This window comes from Zootoca vivipara, chromosome 6 (genome assembly GCF_965207765.1).
Source record: "Zootoca vivipara chromosome 6, rZooViv2.hap1.1, whole genome shotgun sequence".
Classification (NCBI taxonomy): Eukaryota; Metazoa; Chordata; class Lepidosauria; order Squamata; family Lacertidae; genus Zootoca; species Zootoca vivipara.
In genome coordinates, this window is record NC_142589.1 from 19,543,103 (window position 1) to 19,565,102 (window position 22,000).

Below are 22,000 nucleotides of genomic sequence, written 5' to 3' on the forward strand. Positions count from 1 at the left end.
TACAACAGGTTAGTATTATTTTCCTCCTGCCCCCGTCCTGTTGGAGGTGGAAACATGAGACTGTAGGGAAGGGCCTTAACTCAGTGACACTCTCTCACAGACCACAACGCCCTCCCAAGGAAGATCACAACATTAGGAGTTTACCTTTAAGTCGGGTGCACAAGAGCCTCTGCTTCTGTCATCCTTGCGAAGGAGATCCCGCAGAACGTCTGAAGAGAAGTCAGAAATTCAGGTTACGGCAAGTCTTTTCCAGGAGTTTTAAAACGACAACAAGGTGACATGAGTTTGGACCACCAAACCCAGGAACCGTCACCTGGCAGTACAGGGGGCAGAATCAAACCCCACCTGCCAGCCCTGCCACTGGCCTGTTTAGTAGCAATCAAAACTGTCTCTGGATCAGACTCCTTCAAAAAATAAAAATAAAATCCAAGCCGTGTCAGCTGTGCTTTGGGCTTAAACAGCGTGATGGGCTTCCTGGCAATTAAAATGGCTATGGGTCAGAAAGCATAAACAGGTATTGGCATCTTTGGGAGCTTGGCAGGCGATACCGACACGCAGCGGTGTGCCCTCCCTCCAGAACTAAATCCATCACTTCTTCACTGAGGATCAAGACTACATCAATTATTTCCGGAATTAGAGGTTCCAGTCAACCTCTCCAAAAGAAAGGCTGGGAGGCTTTCCTGCGGGATCCTTGGGTTCCTGGTAGAGGGTTTGTTCAGAGGTCAAGAATGCAATGGCTGGTTTTGCTAAATCGGATCAAGATCCATCTTAGTCTTGTATTCTGTTGCCAACGGTGGCCAGCAGGATGGGGGGGGGGTAGCTGGTGCCCATTGGGCAGAAGGGAGGGAGTCCAACAGTAGGTGGCGCTAGAGCCAATGACAGGCAAAGCCAAGCAATGCTAGCTTTCTGCCCATTCTCTTCACTGCTGAGTTCTACAAGGGGTGACCCTGAGACTAAAGAGGGAGAGGGGGGGGAGAGGGAGAGGGAGAGGGAGAGAGAGAGAGAGAGAAGATTATCTTAGTTGGTAGAGCAGGCAACTGTGGGTTCGAGATTCCTGCATTGCAGGGGGGTTGGACAATTGATGCAAATGGCCCCTTCCAAATCTACATTTCTATGACTTTTGATTAAGACCGCAGCTTTGATGCAGAAAAGGCCAAAAACCTCTCCCTCTCTTCCTGTTTCCCAAGTCTGCAGCTGGAATTGTCACATGTGCTTGTTCCCAGTGCCTGCAAAGTGTGGGTGTCTCCTCTTGATGCTGAGCATTAAGATAACAGGTTGGAGCTGCCATTGTTGCCATGAACAGTTAAATCATTCTCACAGCGGCTTCATTTGCCTTGAGCATCAGACAAGAGGCTGCTTGCTGGGCCCTTCCAAACAGAAGTGTCTGTTAAAGCGGAAGAAAGAGCTTCTGTGTTTTGGTATGAAGCATTCTGGAGCTCTGCCAGACAGATCAAAATCTTGAGGCCAGTTCAGGAGGGCCACGTAGATTGCTTTGTTGCCTGGGCTTCCAAAAGGGTTCATAGAAGATCATTTATTGGACTTTTCAACCAGGTCCACCCTCCCCATCCTGTTATCTGGACCAAGGATGGATAAGTCCAAAATCTTCTGCAAGATGAGCTTTGATTCTCAAAGACAGCGCAGTGCACATCAGCTATTAGGGGACGTAAATCTTGGGCTGGGAAGTCTGGCCTGACTCAAATCTGATTTTTCTTTTCATTGCCATGAACTTACTAGGCAAAGGTTGGCAGGTCACCATTTTCTCAGCCCTGACTTCTTTTGTTTGTGACACGGGAAGTAAGAACACTTGTAAGTTTGTGAACTGTTACGTCCTTTGCCCGATAGGTTTAAAACACATGGCTTCCCACAAAGATCGCTGGAAATGGTTGCTTATTATATGCGCTGGCTGCTTTGTGTGGGAGAAATGACAGTTCTCAGGTGTCTTCCGGGGAATACATGCCAATTACATGTATGGTGTGCTTGCAGCAGAGTTCACTTTGGGTATCCTTTGGAGAAGAGCATGCTGTCATTTTTAATATATGTAATACTGGCTTATTTACAAATATATACATGCCACAGGTGGAAGTGCGATTTTCAGAGTCCTGGACCAGGGGGTCAGTGTCTGCCATGTATTTGTTGTTTTGCATGCCACTTTCAGCTTTCTTGGGCTCCTTGATCACTGCAGATGGTGACAGCAGTCACGAAATTAAAAGACGCCTGCTTCTTGGGAGGAAAGCAGTGACAAACCTAGACAGCATCTTAAAAAGCAGAGACATCACCTTGCCAACAAAGGTCCGTATAGTTAAAGCTATGGTTTTCCCAGTAGTGATGTATGGAAGTGAGAGCTGGACCATGAAGAAGGCTGATCGATGAAGAATTGATGCTTTTGAATTATGGAGCTGGAGGAGACTCTTGAGAGTCCCATGGACTGCAAGAAGATCAAACCTATCCATTCTGAAGGAAACCAGCCCCGAGTGCTCACTGGAAGGACAGATCCTGAAGCTGAGGCTCCAATACTTTGGCCACCTCATGAGAAGAGAAGACTCCCTGGAAAAGACCCTGATGTTGGGAAAGATTGAGGGCACAAGGAGAAGGGGACGACAGAGGCCGAGATGGTTGGACAGTGTTCTTGAAGCTACGAACATGAGTCTGACCAAACTGCGGGAGGCAGTGCAAGACAGGAGTGCCTGGCGTGCTATGGTCCATGGGGTCATGAAGAGTCGGACATGACTAAACAACTAAACAACAAATGCCATTTTCAGAGGGGAAATGGCAAAGAATGCAGATCATTCTAGCCTTCCATTTGAAAGGCTGTCTGGTCCAAGCCTGGTTTAAAGACAGAGAAGCATAAGAAAGGAGATAAGCTAGTTCAGTGGTTTGCAACCAGTGTGCTGTGGCACCCTGGGGTGCCTTGAATAATTGTCAGGGGTGCTGCAGGCAACACTGGACTCTGCCCCTCTTTTCTTCCCTCCCTTCTCTGATGCCCTCGCTTGTCTTCCTCCCAAAGGCTTGCACAGCTGTTTGTTGCAGCAGCCCTGGCTACAAGCTCCCCAGCCAAATGGTGCCTCTAGGGCTGACCAGGGGGTGCTTCCCAGGTCCCTGTGGGCAGTGGGAGGAGGCACCTCTCTTTGGGGCAGGGAGGGCAGCTCAGAGACCAGCGGGTGGCAGCAGCGGCTGCCTGGAGGACTCCCAAGGAGAGGGGAGAGGAGGCAGAGGGAACACTCCACAAGGGAGGATGTTCAAAAAAGGGTGAGGGGCTGCCAGCTCTGCAGGCAAGGGGTGATGTAACTGGGCTCCTGACCCCCACAGGGGTGCCGCAGAAGGAATGTAGTTGGTCAAGGGAGCCGTGGACTCAAAAAGGTTGAAAACCTCTGAGCTTGGTAGACTGCAGTCTTCAGCTGTAATATCCAACAGCAACCTGCTCCACTACTGGATCGACACCCCTGCTTAGATGGCTTAAAGAAGAACTGAGCCCAAACCAGTTTCAGGCTGGCTTGACACCCGAGCACACACTGTTTTCGGCAGCTCGTGATATCTTTGGGCCCAGCTGTTTTTTGCAGAGGCTTCTGAAGCTGCCCAGAACTTCTGAAAGCAGCCCCAATTAGCCCACATTAGGCACAAAAGCCGCAGGGGAGAAGATTACCTCTCCTTTGCCCCCAACCCTTTCCATGGCACCCTGCGTGTGCAGACGGATTAGGTTAATTAGCGTTTCCTGCATTCATCAGTCCAAAAAATGGGAGGAGGGCGGGGGGAGAAGAATGAACGATTTGGCTCAGAGTGGCTAGTTAGTTACAGGCGGCAGCAAAGCTGAGGCTCCCCAGTAGCAACTGGATGACTAGCAAATGGTGGTGGTGGTGGTGGTGGTGGTTTCCATCAGAAGCCAGGCAAGGCAGGATGCTGGCACACCAGACACAACACCATGGGGTCAAGAGGGCCAAGGGTGGTGTGGGAAAACCAGGAGTTAATTTTGCCACCAGGGATCTGCAGCTACGGCCTTGGGTTTGCTGACTTTGTTGGTCTTCCCCAATATGGGTTACCCCCATAAGCTATAGGGAAGGGCTGCTGCACGGTGGCCAAAGCATCCAGTTTGCACGCAGAAGCTCCTAAATCCAGTCCCTGGCATTTCCAGACCGGGCTAGGAAAGGGCCACTGTCCAGAACCCTGTTTTGCCACTGTTGGCTAAGCTAGATGCATGGGTGATCTGACTCAATGTAAAGCCACTCCTGTGTTTATATGGCTGTGTATGCACCCCCCCCCCCCGGTTCCAAAGAATCCTGGGAATTGCGGTACATTAAGGGTGCTGGGAATTGTAGTTTTCTGAGGTGCCAGCTGCAATTCCCAGGTTCTTGGGTGGTGTCCATGCTAAAGTACATTCAAAGCACCATCCTCTCCTGAATGAATTTTGGTCGCTGTAGTTCAACCCTCACAGGGTTACAATTCCCAGCAAGCCTTAACAAACTGCAGTTCCCAGAATTCTTTGAAAGAATGGGCTGCTTTAAAAGCACAAAGTGGACACAGCTTAAGTGGTGGCTGGGATGTGCTTTAAATGTATGGTGCATTCACAGCCTATTATGTTTTAAAGAAAGCAGCCTTCAACCTTTCCCAAACATGCATTTGGCATCCCACACCTTATATTTGCATGGTGGGAGTGCAGCTGTAGTGATCTACCTTAGTGTGGGAGATTGCAGACAAATCCAGCAATGCACATTCTTGATAGTCAGCAAGTTTAAGGGCGACCACAGAGCTGTATTGCTGATAGGCAGAGACTCAGACCATAGAAAATATGATTGGTAGAGGGGGCTCTGTGTGATGTCATTTCCCCTCCTCTCCGGGAAGGGAATATGTAATTTCCTGTTTCCTTCCCCTTCTTTCTCTCTCTTGAAACAGCCATGAGCGCAGACCCATGCCCTGTGCTTGCTCTATTCCCAGGCTGGAGACTCCCCCCGCCCCTGTAAATATAAGTATTTTACCTGCATAGTTTTTACTGCTGCTGTAACTGAAAACCAGTACAAGACTATGGAGTAAGTAAACCACATTTTAAACTTGCTTTCCAGTCTGTTCTCTGATTTCTTTGTAAAGCAGAGTAAGAAGGGGAAAGCTAGCCTAATTCCTATGCTTCAATTTTGCTGCTATGGGTGGGACTTTTAAATCCTGTTCAGTCCACACCTGTTTTGCATGTAGACGGTCCTGTGTTCAATCCCCAGCATCTCCAGGTAGGTCTGGGAAGGTCCCCTGCATGAAGCCCTCAATGCAGAGAATATTGAGCTAGCCTGGCTGAGTATATGTTTCCTTACTACCCCCTCCCCCCAAAAAATGTGATGGGTAGTGAACTTGCTGGACTATTCAGTTCAGCACTTATAAGGCACCCCAGAATCCGAGGAGGGATATAACGAACTTTAGAAAGCTGGCAATAAAAATATTTTAATAAGACAAATGTTTAGTACAAACCATTAGAAACATTTATATATTTTGTTGTTGAAAAGGTAGAACCATCTCGTCAAGCAGTATAAACGGTACCATGGGGGAAAGTTAATGCAACCTTTTTACATTTCGAAAACGAGCAACTTTCATTTTCAAAGATGCATTTCTGGTTTTTCATTTCTCTCTCTCCCCCAATAAGGAAAAGGGGTCTTGGGGAAACACAGTGGGGTGTCTGCTTTATTTGTTTTTAAATGTCCTCGCTATAGTCACTTTGGTCTCTTGGATTGAAAAGCTCAGGCCCAGAACCATGTCTCTCTCTTCCCCCCGGAGGCATTACACGGACTGATCTCCCCTTTTTACAGGGGGCCTGAAAAATGAAGGGGAAATAAAAAGAGGGCTGTTAGTTTCAAGCCCACAGATACACAACAGGTGGGTGGAAAGCATATCACGAGGTTGGGACTCCCTTCCCACGGCTCATCTGTGATGCCGTTTTGCAGAGCTGTGGGTGGGGAAGACGTTCCAAATCCCTTCTTGTGCATGGATCTGAGAAGGAACCAAAAATAATAACAACAACAACAACAACAACAACCCCTGAGATATTGTGCCTCTGGACTTTCTAGCCTGCTTGGAGCTGCAAGAGGCAACTTGGCGCTCTCCATTCCACGGACATGTAAAGGAACCCCCCGTCACTTGTCTCCACTCTTTCTTCCCTTGGGATTCAGACGTACTCTCTAGCCGTGGAAGGCTGCGACTGCCGGTAGTACTGCTGCCCTCTCTCTTCCGGTTTGGGGCAGGAGCAGCACAGGAAGGCTCCGCCCAGCACACTCAGGCTGCCTGCTGACCACCCCACAAAGAGAGCAGGTCCGAATTCATACCTAAGGCCAAAGAAGAAGAAGAAGAAGAAGAAGAAGAAGAAGAAGAAGAAGAAGAAGAAGAAGAAGAAGAAGAAGAAGAAGAAGAAGAAGAAGAAGAAGAAGAAGAAGAAGAAGAAGAAGTGTCGATTATAACAGCAGACATGTCAAGGTGTGCATCCTGATAAATCAGCTGCACCTCTTTGTGGGGACACGTTGCGGGCGAGCCGCCAAGCCTCCTCCCTCAGCATGGCCACGTCAGTTAGCCAAGTAGCCAATCAGGCGGCTTGGGGGGGCATGACCAGGGTCAATTTAAACCACGGTGCGATGCTGAATCGCCCCCTTTCAGCCTCATGCCGCGGATCTCCCGCCCTCCCACACTTTGTTCAGGTTGCGTCATTGGCCTTGCTATGGACTTCGGATGGTCGCCGTTAAGGGGCCTGGCAGCATTTTTTTCCCACTTGGCAAATTGGCACTGGCCGCTTGGTTTTCTCCTACCTCGTAGCAATCGTCACAACTTTGTAAGGTTAGGCTGTTAGGCATTGGAAAAGCAATGTGTGGGGGAGGGGAGGTGCGGCCATCACCTGCCCCTCCGTGCTCAAGGGTATTCCGTTAAAGGAATCCGGGAGTGTGGATCTTGTCCGAAGCCCAGGGAGGGGCTAAGGAACCCAGGGGGTGCCTGAGTCGATCCACGTTGGCAGGGCTCCCCCTACTGGTGGTTTACCCATACCAGACTCCCTGCCAGGAGGGCAGGAGTCAGATATAGTCTGTTGATGCCAATGCCTAAGCCAATACTGCTCACATTCTGTAATCAATAAAGTTGTGGCCTAAATTTGGCCCATTAACATTTAACCTAAAATTCTGTGTCCTTGTGTTTATTCTCATGGGGGTGGCTTGGGGCTTTGACACGCAAACTCAGTTGCCTCAAGGTGGCAAAAAATAAAGGGCCACAGTGGAGTGGCAGAACAACAGGACACCTGCTTTGCCTGCAGGAGGTGCTGGGGATCATTCCTTGGTATCCCCGGGTAGGGCTAGGCGACAACCCTGGTCTGGAACCCTGGAGAGCTGCTGTCAGTCACTGTAGACAATACTGAGCTAGATGGTGTGACAATCAGCTTCCTGTTTCAAGAATTTATGGGAGGGATTGAAGTGCATACCAGAACTTGCGTTTTGCACAATTAAAGTGGGTTAAAGTGCTGTGTTGCCCTGGTACATTAAAATCAGCGCTGATTTCCAGCGAGATCTCACACAGCGATGCCAGCAGGGCATGGTGCCAGCCCCATAGAAAGGGGTTTGTGAGAGTGTATAAAAATTAGCATGGTGTGCAAATGTAACATTTTCATTCATCCCTTTTCTCTATGGTCTCTCTCCCACCACTGGAATGTGGCCCTCAGAAGGTTGCCCGGAAGGCAATGTGGCCCTTGGACTGAAAAACGTTCCCCACCTGTGATTGAGGGGAGATGCTGTACACAACTGGGGCAATCTCTCTGGGTTTTGAAAGGCACACATCCGGTGCTATGATTTCTGGTTTGACAAGAGGCGTAAGAAAGCACACTCTGGGCTGGCACAGCCGCCCCTTGCCCAGGCCCCTGCTCTCACCTGGCGTTAACTGGCGTGCTTGGATTGAAAAACTCGTATGTCACCCGGGCTGCATACCACGAAACAGCCGTCACAGTGCACAGACCTGGGAACAGAGAAGACAACACAAATTATCCAGTTAATAGGAATTGGGGGCCAAACTACACATTACACTCATGTTCCAGGATTGGGAGTCATCATGAGAACATTCTGCTGAATCAGGCGAGGGACCCACCTAGTCCAGCATCCTCTCAGTCTCTGAGCAGATGCCCGTGGGAAGCTCACAAGCTAGACACGACTGCAACAACACTCTCCCCTCCTGCGATTCCCAGGAGCTGGTATTCGGAGGCGTGATATCTCTGACAGTGGAGGTAGAACATAGATGTTGTGGCAAGTAGCCATTGAGAGCTCTCTCTTCCCTTGAATTTGTCCAGTCCTCTTTTAAAGCCATTCAAGTTGGTGGCTTTCACTGCCTCCTGCAGCAGTGAGTTCTATAGTTCAACTAGGGGCTGCGTGAAGAAGGACTTCATTTTATCTGTCTTGAATCTCCCAACATTCAGCTTTATGGGGTGTTCTAATGTTGTGAGAGAGGGAGAGGAGCTTTTCTCTATCTGCTTTCTCCATGTCATGTACTGTGTTATAAACAAGGCATAGGCAAACTCGGCCCGTCAGATGTTTTGGGACTCCAACTCCCATCATCCCTAGCTAACAGGACCAGTGGACAGGGATTATGGGAACTGTAGTCTCAAAACATCTGGAGGGCTGAGTTTGCCTATGCCTGTTATAAACAAAAAAAGGGGGGGGAAGGAGGGTGTGGGAGGAGAAATACAAGCAAGCCCAGGAACCCGTTCTTAAAGTGACACAGTAGTAAATGAACAGCTTGAATGGAAAATGTTTGAGGGGAGGAACAGCCAAATAGAGAGGGTCTCTTAGCAGAGCCAATGAGAATAGACCCTTCAGTCCTATATGTCCTATGGCTGCTGCTATTTTGTGTCACATGTCTCCAATTCCCCCATTCCCGAAAGCAATATTCAGTGGTTGATGTCAGGGCTGTCTTAAGCATATGTGGCACCAGGGTGCAAAGATCCGCCCGCCCCGCCCCCAGGTTGCCCAGTCCCAGGTGCGCAGGAAGGTGGAGCAGGCCAGCAGCCTCAGCATCTCGCTGGCTCGGTCGCCCCCAAACTTGTGGCGCAGAGCCTGCCACAGCGCTCTGACTGACAGGTGGGCTCTTCCCCAGACTCAACGCTCGGGCCCCGGAATTTCAGCCCGGCGCCCAGGTGCCCTGCATCCCTAGCACCTATGAGTAAGATGGCCCTGGTTGATGTACTTCATAAGGCTTATTTGCAGGCACAGGGCCAAGGAGAAACTGCTATGTTGCCTGACCTACTGCCCTTACTAAGCCTTGGAGCTAGCTGATATATCTAGCTTTATCCTTTACTATCTTGAACACATGCTTTTGTTTCCCAAATCATCATTTAAGCACCAGTATAACAAGAACTTTGATATGCATTTCATGCTCCCAACCTGGATGTGCCCAGAACAATCCACCTCGTTAACTTGTTTTAACAAAGTTGTATTTGTTACGAGCCACTTCCAGTCCACCGAATAAAGCAAAGGTTTTTCAACCACATTCTCTTCTGGGCAATCTTCTGGGGGCTACATGCCAATAGTGGGCAACGGGCCAGAAGCAAAAGTGGGTGGAGCAATGAATATTACTCTCGTCTTACTGTATAACGGCAATGTAAGTCTGTCATCAGGCTGCAATTCACTTGGCCACTGACAGGTGTCACTGTCAACTTCCTGTGTAGTGAGAGGTGGCAAACAGGCAGCCCACGGAAACCGTGGGGTGACAGCAAGAGCATGCTGCAGCAGCCACCCAGCTCCACTGGCTCCCCCACCTGCCAGCCTCAAGGGCCTTGCTCCCAGGATTTAAATACCCAGGCTGACCATTGGGCTGCTGGTCACCTACCCCCCCCTCTGCACCCTGTCTTGGAATCTGTTGCTATTGATTAACAGGAAGAATGGCAAGGAGGAGCAGAGCAGAGAGGTGGAAGATGCCCAGAAACATAGTCTGGCCTTGAATACTGCAGGAGCAGCAGCATGGAATGGAAAGAGATGAGGAAGGCACTCAGCAGTGGCAGCCAACCAGCCTCCAGACCTGCAGCACAATCCAATTTTCACGTGTTGCCATACACACATGTCTGTCCTCCATCCAGGCAAGCAGGAGGGATTATCAGAGTTTGAGGACACAACCCAGCCAGGCAAAAACACCCAAGGAGAGTACAAATAGAGCAGGCTAGGGACTAGGGAGAATCCCCAGGTCAGAGGGAGATGCCCAGAGGGCCACATTTGGCACCAAGGCTGGGACAAGGGCACAAGGCCCACAGGGTATATATCAGCCTTCTGCTTACTTACCTGCTAGTAGGAAGAAGACACCCCCCAACACAGCGATCCAGCTTTTCACCACAGGAGTCTCGTCTCCTACTTTGGTGCATTTCATTCCGATCACACTGACAACAGCCCCCACAAAGCCCAGGAGGATGGAGACCACCATGAGTGCCCGGGATGTCTGGATATGAACTGGAAAACAAGAAAGTGCCTGTCTTTGGGATGTCCAAGGGGGGAAAGAGGCAGCTGCAATTGCAGGCTTAAGTTGCTTAAAATGGCCTGTAGGGTTGCCATATTTTGAAGAGCAAAAAAGAGATCACATTTGCCGACTTCTACTTTTAACTATGGATGACTATGATGACTCTACACAGCGGGTGACGTTGTGGTCTAAACCACTGAGCCTCTTGGGCTTGCCGATCAGAAGTTTGGCAGTTCAAATCCCTGCAATGACACGAGTTCCCGTTGCTCTGTCCCAGCTCCTGCCAACCTAGCAGTTCGAAAGCACGCCAGTGCAAGTAGATAAATTGGTATCACTGTGGCGGGAAGGTAAAAAGCATTTCTGTGCACTCTGGCCTCTGTGACGGTGTTCCATTGTGAAGTGGTTTAGCCATGCTGGCCACATGACCCAGAAACCTCTCTGTAGACAAACGCTGGTTCCCTCGGCCTAAAAGTGAGATGAGCACCACAACCCCATAGTCACATTTGACTGGACTTAACTGTCCAGGGGTTCTTTATCTTTACCTTTTACCTCTACCCATGAAAAAGAGGATATGACCTGGAAAAAGAGGACATATGGCAGGGGTCCCCAAACTAAGGCCCGGGGGCTGGATGCGGCCCAATTGCCTTCTAAATCCGGCCCGCGGACGGTCCAGGAATCAGCATGTTTTTACATGAGTAGAATGTGTTCTTTTATTTAAAATGCATCTCTGGGTTATTTGTGGGGCCTGCCTGTTGTTTCTACATGAGTAGAATGTGTCTGGGTTATTTGTGGGGCATAGGAATTCATTCATTATTTTTTTTCAAAATATAGTCCGGCCCCCCACAAGGTCTGAGGGACAGTGGACCGGCCCCCTGCTGAAAAAGTTTGCTGACCCATGCCATATGGCAACCCTTTCAGGAACTAATTTTTAACGAAGGTGTTTTGTTTTGTTTCATTTTGTTTCCAATTAAGAGTGCCTTGTTCCAACCTCTGATGTATGGGCAAAGGGCTCCCTTACCTTTTAAAGGCCTATTTGACACATTGGCTAAAGGCTCTTTTCCGCTCTACCCAATGACTCTCGCCTATTGACACATAGGCAAAAGGCTCCTTTAACACTTACATGCAACACTTATGAAAAAGCTCTGACACAGAGGCGAAGAGCTATTTAACCTGGATTTAACCTGGCCTCTACACCTTGAATCAGATCCACTGGCACACAGGCCAAAGGCTCCGTCTGCTGTGTATGCAAAGGTCTCTTTCAGCTGTGAAAGGGGTCTCCGATGCAGAGGCTAATGGACTCACACACACTGACACATGGGCGCCATTTTGAATCCATCTGTCAGGCCCAAACTGTGCCAATTTGCATGCCTCTGAAGATCTCCTAATTCCAATTTGGCGTGATGGGTTCCCGATAGCGAGGAGTGGGTTTTGGTCTATGTTTCTTAGATTCCTGGGGCAACACCGGGTGTACTGCCAGCTAACTAACTAAAATAATAATCTTCTTTGGCGATCACTCGTATCCGAGTAAGATTGTCTTCCATAAACACAGTTTTAACAATGGGTCCGTAAGTGACTGTGGAGGCCAATTTTGGATCCGCACGCCCTTCCACAGCGGGGACATTGGTTTCCGGGCGGGAGTTGATCATGGTGTGCATTTGCCAAGCGTGCCTTCCTCTTAGCACGTTTCTCCCTTGTGTCCTGAGATCGAGTGTCTTCAAAGCCCATGACAGCAGTTGCACCCATGCAAGAACATCACGCACGCATGCGCACAGTTACTGTTTTAGATCTTCGCTCTGTTAGGGGTTGCTTTGCCCATGGAAAGCACTTAGAGAAAGAGAGCTGGTAGCAGAGAGATCTGTTGAAGAAACAGCGTCCCTACCAACTGGTAGCTTTCCCCCTCCTGGGTGTCTTCCACAATCAAATTGCATTAGTCAAAGCTGGCCCATCCATGAGGCAAAGCGAGGCAGTTGCCTCAAGGCAGCAGGCTCCAGACAGCCACAAGAAGTGGCAGATCTAGCTGCCAGGGAGTGTACACCATGATTGCCAGGCTCCTTTTCCACTGCATGCCTGCCTGGCAGGCTGGCTAGCAAACAACTACGGGCACACAGCATTTTCCACTTTGTCTCCAGCAGCAAAACGTCCTGGCCTGGCCCTGGCATTAATGTTGGGTTTATTCTGGAAAGTCCGTACACCACTCCTCTTTATTTGTTTTTTCTTCAATTCATCTCCAACATTCCTGCATGGAGGGGTGGTCTTAAAGAGCAATGACAGTGGGACGCGCCCCCACCCCTTAGAGACAAGCCTCACTGGGAGTCACTTCCACCCAAGTCCACCCTGGATATTGAATACTGCAAAAATTAATAATAGTTTGTATCCAGTAATGAACTTAGGTTCATTGCTACATCCCCCCCCCAAACAAATAAACATGACATAAACAAATAAAAACATACTACAACAAAATAAACACTAACAGGAAAAAACAATACAACAAAAAACAATACTAAAGATTTCTTACTTATCCATTTCTTTTTTTAACATTGTAGGGTGACTTCCTCAGATTCCCCCCTTTCTGCTCTTCACTGTAAATCATCTTTAGTAATTTCTGAATCATATTTTTTCCAACATTTTCCAATATTTTATCTTTACATCATTTCTTACTTTATCTATTTAAATCATTTATATAAATTTCTGTTACTCACTAACCACTACTTCTACACCTACAGCGTAAATCTTCTTCCAAATATAGTCCATAAAATCAAATATTTAGGTTCATTACTGCATTGGCCCGAATATAAGCCTCACTTCCCCTTCCCAAATTCCGACCGTGAAAAGTTAAAGTGTGGCTTATATTTGTGACCTTACACTATGCAGCCAGGGGAGCAAGGGGCAAACAGCGCCAGGAGCACGGCAAAGCTGTGCCTGCCCCATGAGTAGTCCTCTCCCCCCAAGGCAGGGAAGGAAGAAAGCAAGGAAGGGGAAAGGCTGCTGGAAAGGCAGCGTGGCTCCCCCCTCCCCACAAAAAAGTATGCAGCCAGGAGCAGTGAGGAATGGAGAGGCTTATATTTGGGTATTTTCCCTTTTTTTCTTTTCCCGTCTCCAATTTTAAAGGTGCAGCTTATATTTGGGTGCGGCTTATATTCAGGCCAATATGGTAATTGCAGTGGGTCAGCTCTGAGTAGCACCTACCGGTACTTGGAGGCAGCTCCCAAATAATAAATAGCCACCACTGTCACCCTGAGGCTTCCTTTGAGGCAAGGTTCACCAGGGGTCACTTCCAGCACCTTTACATGAAGCCAAGGCTCAATGTGGATAGGAAATAGCACTAAATGTTAAACAATAATACCGTAAATAGCCACCACTATCACCCTGAGCCTACCCTTGAGACAAGGCTCACCAGAGGTCACTCGCAATGTCTTTATTATGTGATGCCAAGGTTCAGCTTGGATATGAAAGAATATGAAAGCTAATACTGTTATAAAAGTAAAAGCAGAGGAGATGTCAACGTGTGTGGCATTTTAACGGATTAACAAGAACACAGGTCTCTGCCCCTAAGAATGTACAATCCAAAATTCAATGCACTGGAGACACTCGAAGGTGGCGGGGCGGGGGGGGAGAGCCCTTTTCTTTTCTTTTTTAGGAGGAGAGAGAAGCAGAGCGCTCAGCCGCCGCCACTGCCTAACTAAAACCCACCACAACAAACACGCAGCGCGTTTAAGTGGGAAGCGGTTCCAGACGATGCGGCCATAGGTGTAGCCAGGATTTATATGGGGGGGGGGAGGGGCAGGACACCCACCTGTCACCATCCTCTTTCTAGCAGATTGTGAATAAAATGGCTCAACGATAGTCGTTTTAATTTTTTTTGACCCCCCAAGTGCTCAGGGAAAAAAAAATCTGTCAAAATCTTCCTACAATGTCTACTTTTAGTAAATTGCTTTTCTTTATTTACTTGATTTAAAGGGGGTAGTTGCCCCCCCCCAACGCACATGGATGCTGCGCTTGTGCGCTACATCCCGTCAGGCGAGAGACCCGCTTCCCGCACCCACCCGCAGGCTGCCTGCTGGACGCCAGCGAGGCGCAACCGCAGCCGCGGTTCCCCCTGTGCGCCCGCCTCCCCCCCACATGCACCCGTGAGACGCACCGTCGAGCGAGAGCAACGACTCGTGGAGCTTGCACTGGACCTGCCCGGTGCTCTGCGAGGCGCAGCTCATCCAGAGGCCCTCGTACAGCCCGACGGCCGTGATGATGGCGTCCCCGGCGTACGAGCTCTGCTTCCACTGGGGCAGCGCCGACGAGCAGATGGTGCCCACCAAGCCGGCCAGAGCCATGAAGTAGCCCACCAGCTGCAGCCCCGCGCTGGCCATGGAGAGGAGAGGACCGCGGGGAGCGACGGCAGGAGGAAGGAGGCCGAGGAAGGAGGAGGAGGAGGAGAGGGCTCGCCTCTTCCGACGGGGCGATCTGCAGCAGCGACTGCAGCGGCGGCCGACGATGCCAGGGGCCGCCCCCGCGAGGGAACACGCTCTGGCAGCGGACGAGCTCGCCCGCCCGCGCTCCCTTGCTCTCGTTCTCTCTCCCCCACCCCACCCCACCCCATAGCAAGGCTGGCCCCGAAGCGGGAGGAGCCAGCCCTCCAGTCCAGGCAGCCTGAGCTCCTCTGGGCCCTTCGCAGCGATGCGCAAAAGGCACCACAGGACCTCAGATGGTACAGTTGGAAGGGACCCCGCTCCCAAGGCAGCAGGTTTTAAGTGACAAGGGATGTGTGAGTAAATTTGTAGAGGATCAGGCTGTAAGGAACATTCTCATGCACAGAATGATGCCGGAGGGCTTCCCCCCACCCCACCCCACACAGATATGCAATGCATCAAAAACTGGTGCATGCCAAGGGCAGGTCTATCTATTTGAATAAAATATTTGGGGGGCAGGCAGGCATGGGCATAGTCAGGAATGGGGGGGGGCAGGACACCCACCTGTCATCATCCTCTGTCTTGCTCTGTCTAGCAGATTTGGAATGATATTTCTCAACGACTGTTGTTTTAAATTACTTTATTTTGACCCCAAGTGCTCAGAAAAATCTGTCCAAACCTTTCTACAATTTCTACTTTTAGTTAAAGTTTTCTTTTATATTTGTTTTACTTGATTTAGGTAGGGGGCAGCTGCCCTTCCTGCCTCCTTGGCTACACCCATGGGGATCACAGAAGAGTTGGAAGAGACCACAAGGGCCATCCAGTCCAACCCCCTGCCAAGCAGGAAACACCATCAAAGCATTCTTGACATATGCCTGTCAAGCCTCTGCTTAAAGACCTCCAAAGAAGGAGACTCCACCACACTCCTTGGTAGCAAATTCCACTGCCGAACAGCTCTTACTGTCAGGAAGTTCTTCCTAATGTTTAGGTGGAATCTTATTTCTTGTAGTTTGAATCCATTGCTCCGTGTCCGCTTCTCTGGAGCAGCAGAAAACAACCTTTCTCCCTCCTCTATATGACATCCTTTTATATATTTGAACATGTCTATCATATCACCCCTTAACCTTCTCTTCTCCAGGCTAAACATACCCAGCTCCCTAAGCCGTTCCTCATATGGCATTGTTTCCAGGCCTTTGACCATTTTGGTTGCCCTCTTCTGGACAAGTTCCAGCTTGTCAGTATCCTTCTTGAACTGTGGTGCCCAGAACTGGACACAGTACTCCAGGTGGGGTCTGACCAGAGCAGAATACAGTGATACTATTACTTCCCTTGATCTAGATGCTATACTCCTTTTGATGCAGCCCAGAATTGCATTGGCTTTTTTAGCTGCTGCATCACACTGTTGATCTCACAATCAATCACAAGTTGCAGCACACACACGCCATTTGAATGGCAACACCCATCAGCTGGGGAGGGGGGGGCAGTGCCAGATTATCAAATAGGAAGAGTAGGCACCGTCCTATGGGCCCCACACACTTTTGAGGGGCCCCACAACAACAGATCGAAACAATATTGATTTGATCTTGAAAGAAAATGGCAAGCAAACTGAGTAGAAGCTTTGAGATAACTTGCAAGGGGCTCCCTGAGATTTCGACTGCCATGAGGCCTCCACAGGGTTTAACCCAGCACTTGGGGGGGGGCAACTCTCAAATATTTTAGGGGGGGTGCGAAGAGAGCTGGCTCCTGTGCATGGGCACCACTGCAGTCAGTGTTAGGTGCCTCGTTTAGCAGGATCAGGGCCTCTGAACACAATGGCATTTGGAAAGTTTGACCTGCCCCGCTCTCATTTCTTCAACTCCTGCCCTTTGTCTAGTAAAGTAGCCCTGAGCTGCATGCTAATGAGCATAACCTTTCCCTCTCCTTGTCCAAAGGCTCACTTTGTGCCGTACGTGGGGGGCGCTTGGCATTTGGGCTGGAATCCGGGTGGGCTCCGTCTGTAAACAAAAAACCTCATTGACACGAGACCGTTGGGAGTGTTCGGCTTCCTGCTGATTACATTGACTCTCCCAACCCTGCAAGTATGTGCGTAAAAAAAGAATGCTTAAATATATATATATATAATAATAATCCTGGTGAAAAAACAAAAACCAAGTCACAAACAGAGTAGGCCTATATCTTGCAGTTCAGTGCACGCAGCCTCTGCTGCCCCCAGCGTGCATCCTGGCCCGAGGCCAGAACTCAATTCGTGCCCTGCACATTCCTGCCTAAAGCAGTTTAGAAAATTGCTCTGCAGGGTTGCCTTTGAGAGAATTGCTGGTGCTCTCCACCAAGACACATGATTTTTAGAAGTCCATAGAATTGTGCATGGAGCGGAGAAAGCAAAGAGCAAAACGTTTTCCTCCCTCTTCATTAACACCAGAACTCCAGTAGACACTGGACGAAGCGGGATGTTGGAAGATTCCGGGAGGGATAAAGGAAAAGGTAAAGGTAAAGGGACCCCTGACCATTAGGTCCAGTCGTGACCGACTTTGGGGTTGCGTGCTCATCTCACATTATTGGCCGAGGGAGCCGGCGTATAGCTTCCAGGTCATGTGGCCAGCATGACAAAGCCGCTTCTGGCAAACCAGAGCAGCACATGGAAACGCCGTTTACCTTCCCGCTGTAGCGGTTCCTATTTATCTACTTGCATTTTGATATGCTTTCGAACTGCTAGGTTGGCAGGAGCTGGGACCGAGCAACGGGAGCTCACCCCATCACAGGGATTCGAACCGCTGACCTTCTGGTCAGCAAGCCCTAGGCTCAGTGGTTTAACCACAGCGCCACCTGGGTCATAGGAAAGTACTTTGTCATTCAGCGCATAGTTAAAACTGTGGAACTCCCTCCCTCAGGAGGCAGTGATGGCCAACAACTTGGATGGCTGTAAAAGGGGACCAGACAAATTCATGGGAAAAGGTTATTATTGATGGCTAGCCATGATGGCTTGCTCTGGTCCATGGGGTCATGAAGAGTCAGACACGACTAAACAACAACAGCCATGATGGCCACGTTCTGCCTCCATGGTCGGAGGCAAGAGTGCTTCTGAAACCACAGAAGGGGGAGAGGGCTCTTGTGCTCAGGTCCCGCTTGCTGGTTTCTCCCAGGCATCTGGGTGGCTACTATGAGAACAGGATGCCAGGCTATAGGAGCCATTCGCCTGATCCATCAGGCTCTTCTTAAATGTTCTTATGCGCAAGAGGAAGGCCTTTTGGAGAAGCCTCAATGTGGGGCTACCCTCTAAGACCACAGGATCCTAGAACTGTAGAGTTGGACGGGACCATGTGGGTCATCTAGTTCAACCCCTGGCAATGCAGGATTTTCTTCTGCCCAAGGTGAGACTCGAACTCGTGACCCTGAGATTAAGAGCCTCGTGCTCTACCGACTAAGCTGTCCCAGATGGCTTGGAAACATCAGCTGACACAGAATATATTCATAGGCCAATAGGTGAGGAGAGGCAGGTTTTCCGAGGGCCCGTTTCACATTGACTGTTCTGTCGTGCATTCTTCCTGACCTGCTTGCACACAGCTTATGCAGAGGTTAGTTTATATCCAGCCTTTATTGAGCATTCGTTCTGATAGGTGTGTGGGGCAGTTATGCAACAATGAGCACTTGCATTCATGCTCTGATTCACTTGTGGGGCACTTACATGTTCAGTCGTTAGTTCATTCAAAACTTTTCAGTGCAGTCCCCCCCCCCCACAAATTTCACTCAGGGCAATTTGCAAAGGAAGGGCTATAGAGCAATGGTGAAGAACACCTGCCTTGCATGCAGAATGCCCAAGGTGCAATCCACAGAATCTCCACCAAAAGAGGGTGGCACATTAGCAGACCTGGGGAAGAATCTGGGTAAGCAGCAAACAAAAGTGGGTGAGGTATCATTGGAGTTGATATAATGCACACCCCTATATCCTTCCTTGAGGAAGGGGCATAGTTGAGGAGCAGGACACCCACTTCACATTCAGAAGGTTAAAGCTTCCACCCCTGGCATTGCCCTGTCCCTTACCTGAAGCCCCAGAGAGCTCTTGCCAAACAGCACTGAGCTAAGGGGACCTGTGCTCTAACATGGTACAGTATAAGGCAACGTCCTTAGGAGCATACAGTACAGGGCTCAAAGGAAAAGCACCTGCACTGAGTACAGAAGGTCCCATGTTGCAACAGCTTGAGGCAGCCATGTTCCTATGAGGGAGAGGGTTGTGTGTAACTGTGTGTGACAATTGTACAGCTGGAATAGTGTCTGTTGCCACATTTAGAGAGGTAAGAGTCTTCTCAACTGAACTGCCCACCTTTAGCACCCAGCTCTTCTCCACCCCTGGAATGTGGCCCCCAGACCATTCTCCACAAGGGAATGTGGCCCCCGGGCTGCAAAAGCTCCCCACCTCCTTAGAGCACTTGGATTTTTCTCCTTTCCTTTTTTGCAATGTTTCCAGTCTTGAGCTTCCTTATTACTTTTGGGGGCCCACCAGAACATCACACCCCCAAAAAGCTGTTGAGGAGACTCGAACCACAATTTGATTCTCCTTCCCCACAGCTGAGAAATGGCCCCTGGCTGAGAGTTGCCCTCTGGGCCCGGTCCTCGCCTGCCTTCCTCTCTCCTCCACCTCCAAGCTGCAAATATTTAACTCTCCCCTCTCATTAGCAATCTGCTCACGCTTTGCAATCTGGCTTTCACCTTCTTTCCTCGCAAGGAGAGAGCAACGCGTTCGCATGTGCTGCGAGGAGGCAGCGTAGACATGATAGAGGTTTATAGAACGATGTCTGGCTTGGAGGAAGTGGAGAGAGATTCTCCCCACACCCTTGTTCATTTGTAATGCCCCAAAGCAGAGAGGGGACAGTCAGAAAGGCAGAGGGGCTGTTACTCTATATTTGAAGTGTGGTGAGGTCCAAATCCAGCTTAAAGGTAAAGCGGGGACGCAGGTGGCGCTGTGGGTTAAATCACAGAGCCTAGAGCTTGCCGATCAGAAGGTTGGCGGTTCGAATCCCTGCGACGGGGTGAGCTCCCGTTGCTCGGTCCCTGCTCCTGCCAACCTAGCAGTTCAAAAGCACGTCAAAGTGCAAGTAGATAAATAGGTACCGCTACAGTGGGAAGGTAAACGGCGTTTCCGTGTGCTGCTCTGGTTCGCAGCAGAGCGGCTTTAGTCATGCTGGCCACATGACCTGGAAGCTGTATGCTGGCTCCCTCGGCCAATAATGCGAGATGAGTGCCGCAAACAGAGTCGGTCACAACTGGACCTAATGGTCAGGGGTCCCTTTACCTTTAAAGGTAAAGCAGGCATCCCCAAACTGCGGCCCTCCAGATGCTTTGGCCTACAACTCCCATGATCCCTAGCTAAGAGGACCAGTGGTCAGGGATGATGGGAATTGTAGTCCAAAGCATTTGGAGGGCTGAAATTTGGGGATGCCTGAGGTAAAGGGACCCTTGACCATTAGGTCCAGTCGTGACCGACTCTGGGGTTGTGGCGCTTATCTCGCGTTATTGGCGGAGGGAGCCGATGTACAGCTTCCAGTTCATGTGGCCAGCGAACCAGAGCAGCACATGGAAACGCCATTTACCTTTCTGCTGTAGCAGAAGGTATTTATCTACTTGCCTATTTATCTACCTATTTACTTGCCTATTTATCTACTTGCACTTTGACGTGCTTTCGAACTGCTAGGTTGGCAGGAGCTGAGACCGAGCAACGGGAGCTCACCCCGTCACGGGGATTCGAACCACCGACTTTCTGATCAGCAAGCCCTAGGCTCTGTGGTTTAACCCACAGCGCCAAGCGTGTCCCCCCAGCTTAAAGGTAGAGAACCCCAAAAAGGAATAGGAGGGAGCCACACAGGTGCTCTCTTTAGCTGGCACCTAGTCAGCACACCACGGATGCCTGGAGCCTGTTTCCCCCTATGTGGAACATAAGAATCTGCTTTACAAACCACTGGATCATTTACCGGGTAGCTTATTATTGTCTGCACTGACTGGCAGGAGCTCTCCAGGAGTTCAGGCAGGGGACATTCCCAACCCTACCTGGAATGCCAGGCGCATCTGCCCTGACCTCTGGTCCTTCCCTTAAACATAGAGATTTTGGTCTTCCTGTTTCTGGATAAATGGTTGATTTATATAGGAAGCTACTTTCTGCTAAGCAAGACCAACTGGTCTGTGTTTAGTTCAGTGTTGTCTACGTTGTTTGGCAGTGACTCTCCCGAGTTTTCTCTCCCAGCCTTACTTGGGAGATCAAACCCAGGATCTTTTGCACATGAACCACTTGCTTTGCTGTGACTGCCCCTTTGAAACGGGCAGAAATCTCATTCCTCCTCTCCAGGCTCCCACTGGGCCTTGTTCTTTCCACTGCTCTCTTCGCTGTCACTGCATTTATTGTCCTTTCTTCTGTTCGCTAGAAACATTCCTTTTCTCCTTAAGAAAGCACTTTTCTCCCCTTCATCTGCTTCTACAGTCCCTTTGTGTGTCTCTAATCTTGCAGACCTCCTCCCGTTTCGTATAACTGCTTATTTTCTGCCGCAGCACCTTAATTACGAAATGTCGCTCCTTCAAATATCTGCACCGCTCCACCTAAAAACTACTTTTGAGGAAACCTCCTAGAACAGGGCGGTCCAGCTATTCATACCAAGCGGACAGCAAGTATTTTGGCACAGAACCTAGGGGCTACATGCCGAATTAAATTGTCCGTATTGTAAATTGAAGGGTTTGCAATATATTTAAACTCATTTAATATACACCATGTATTTAATTAAATACATATTTAAATACAAAACTAATTAGAATTAATTATTAAACAAATTTAATACACATATTGCATGCAATTTTGTTAATAGTGCATGACATAAAAAATAAACTTTTAAGGCTTTAAGATTATTATTTTTCTTGAATGTTGCTGAGGGCTGTCAAAAAGGCTGCCGTTTGAACCACCCTGTCCTAGGATATACATTTTCCTTCGTCTCACTGAATCTTTCCCTTTTTTGAACCCCTTTTCTCCATTTCATGTCAGCCCATCATCTCATTTCCTTCTCCCTCCACTGTCTAGTTTCCTCTTGTGTCGTGTCTGCTTTAGCCTCCAGGCAGAATCTTTTGTCTACTTTGTTTTACATACAGTACCTAAGCCACTGGGGGGGGGCACTCAGAATAATAGAATTTTA

At 49.4% G+C, this 22,000-nt stretch overlaps 1 protein-coding gene across 2 annotated transcripts; it reads right to left on the bottom strand.

The window, feature by feature from the left end:
• Positions 1–5,399: 5,399 nt before the first annotated feature.
• On the bottom strand, positions 5,400–14,963 carry CLDN19 (claudin 19). 2 transcript variants are annotated; one of them, XM_035119096.3, is made up of 5 exons: positions 14,573–14,954; positions 10,263–10,427; positions 7,869–7,953; positions 6,147–6,293; positions 5,400–5,785 (listed from the first exon to the last, which is right to left on the bottom strand). In XM_035119096.3, the coding sequence occupies exons 1-5, from the start codon at positions 14,793–14,795 to the stop codon at positions 5,752–5,754; spliced, it is 654 nt and encodes a 217-aa protein (XP_034974987.1). In that variant the 5' UTR covers positions 14,796–14,954; the 3' UTR covers positions 5,400–5,751. The 2 variants fall into 2 exon arrangements, with proteins under 2 accessions (XP_034974987.1, XP_034974986.1); XM_035119095.3 differs by having other exon boundaries at positions 5,648–5,961; positions 14,573–14,963.
• Between the last annotated feature and the right edge of the window lie 7,037 nt (positions 14,964–22,000).

Excerpts from the sequence above, each read along its gene's own strand:
- CLDN19 (XM_035119095.3), bottom strand. The coding sequence starts at position 14,795 with ATGGCCAGCGCGGGGCTGCAGCTGGTGGGCTACTTCATGGCTCTGGCC. Across the intron at positions 7,954-10,262 it reads TGTCTTCTTCCTACTAGCAG|GTCTGTGCACTGTGACGGCT; the intron begins GTAAGTAAGCAG and ends CTCTGTTCCCAG. Across the intron at positions 6,294-7,868 it reads AGCACGCCAGTTAACGCCAG|GTATGAATTCGGACCTGCTC; the intron begins GTGAGAGCAGGG and ends CTTTGGCCTTAG.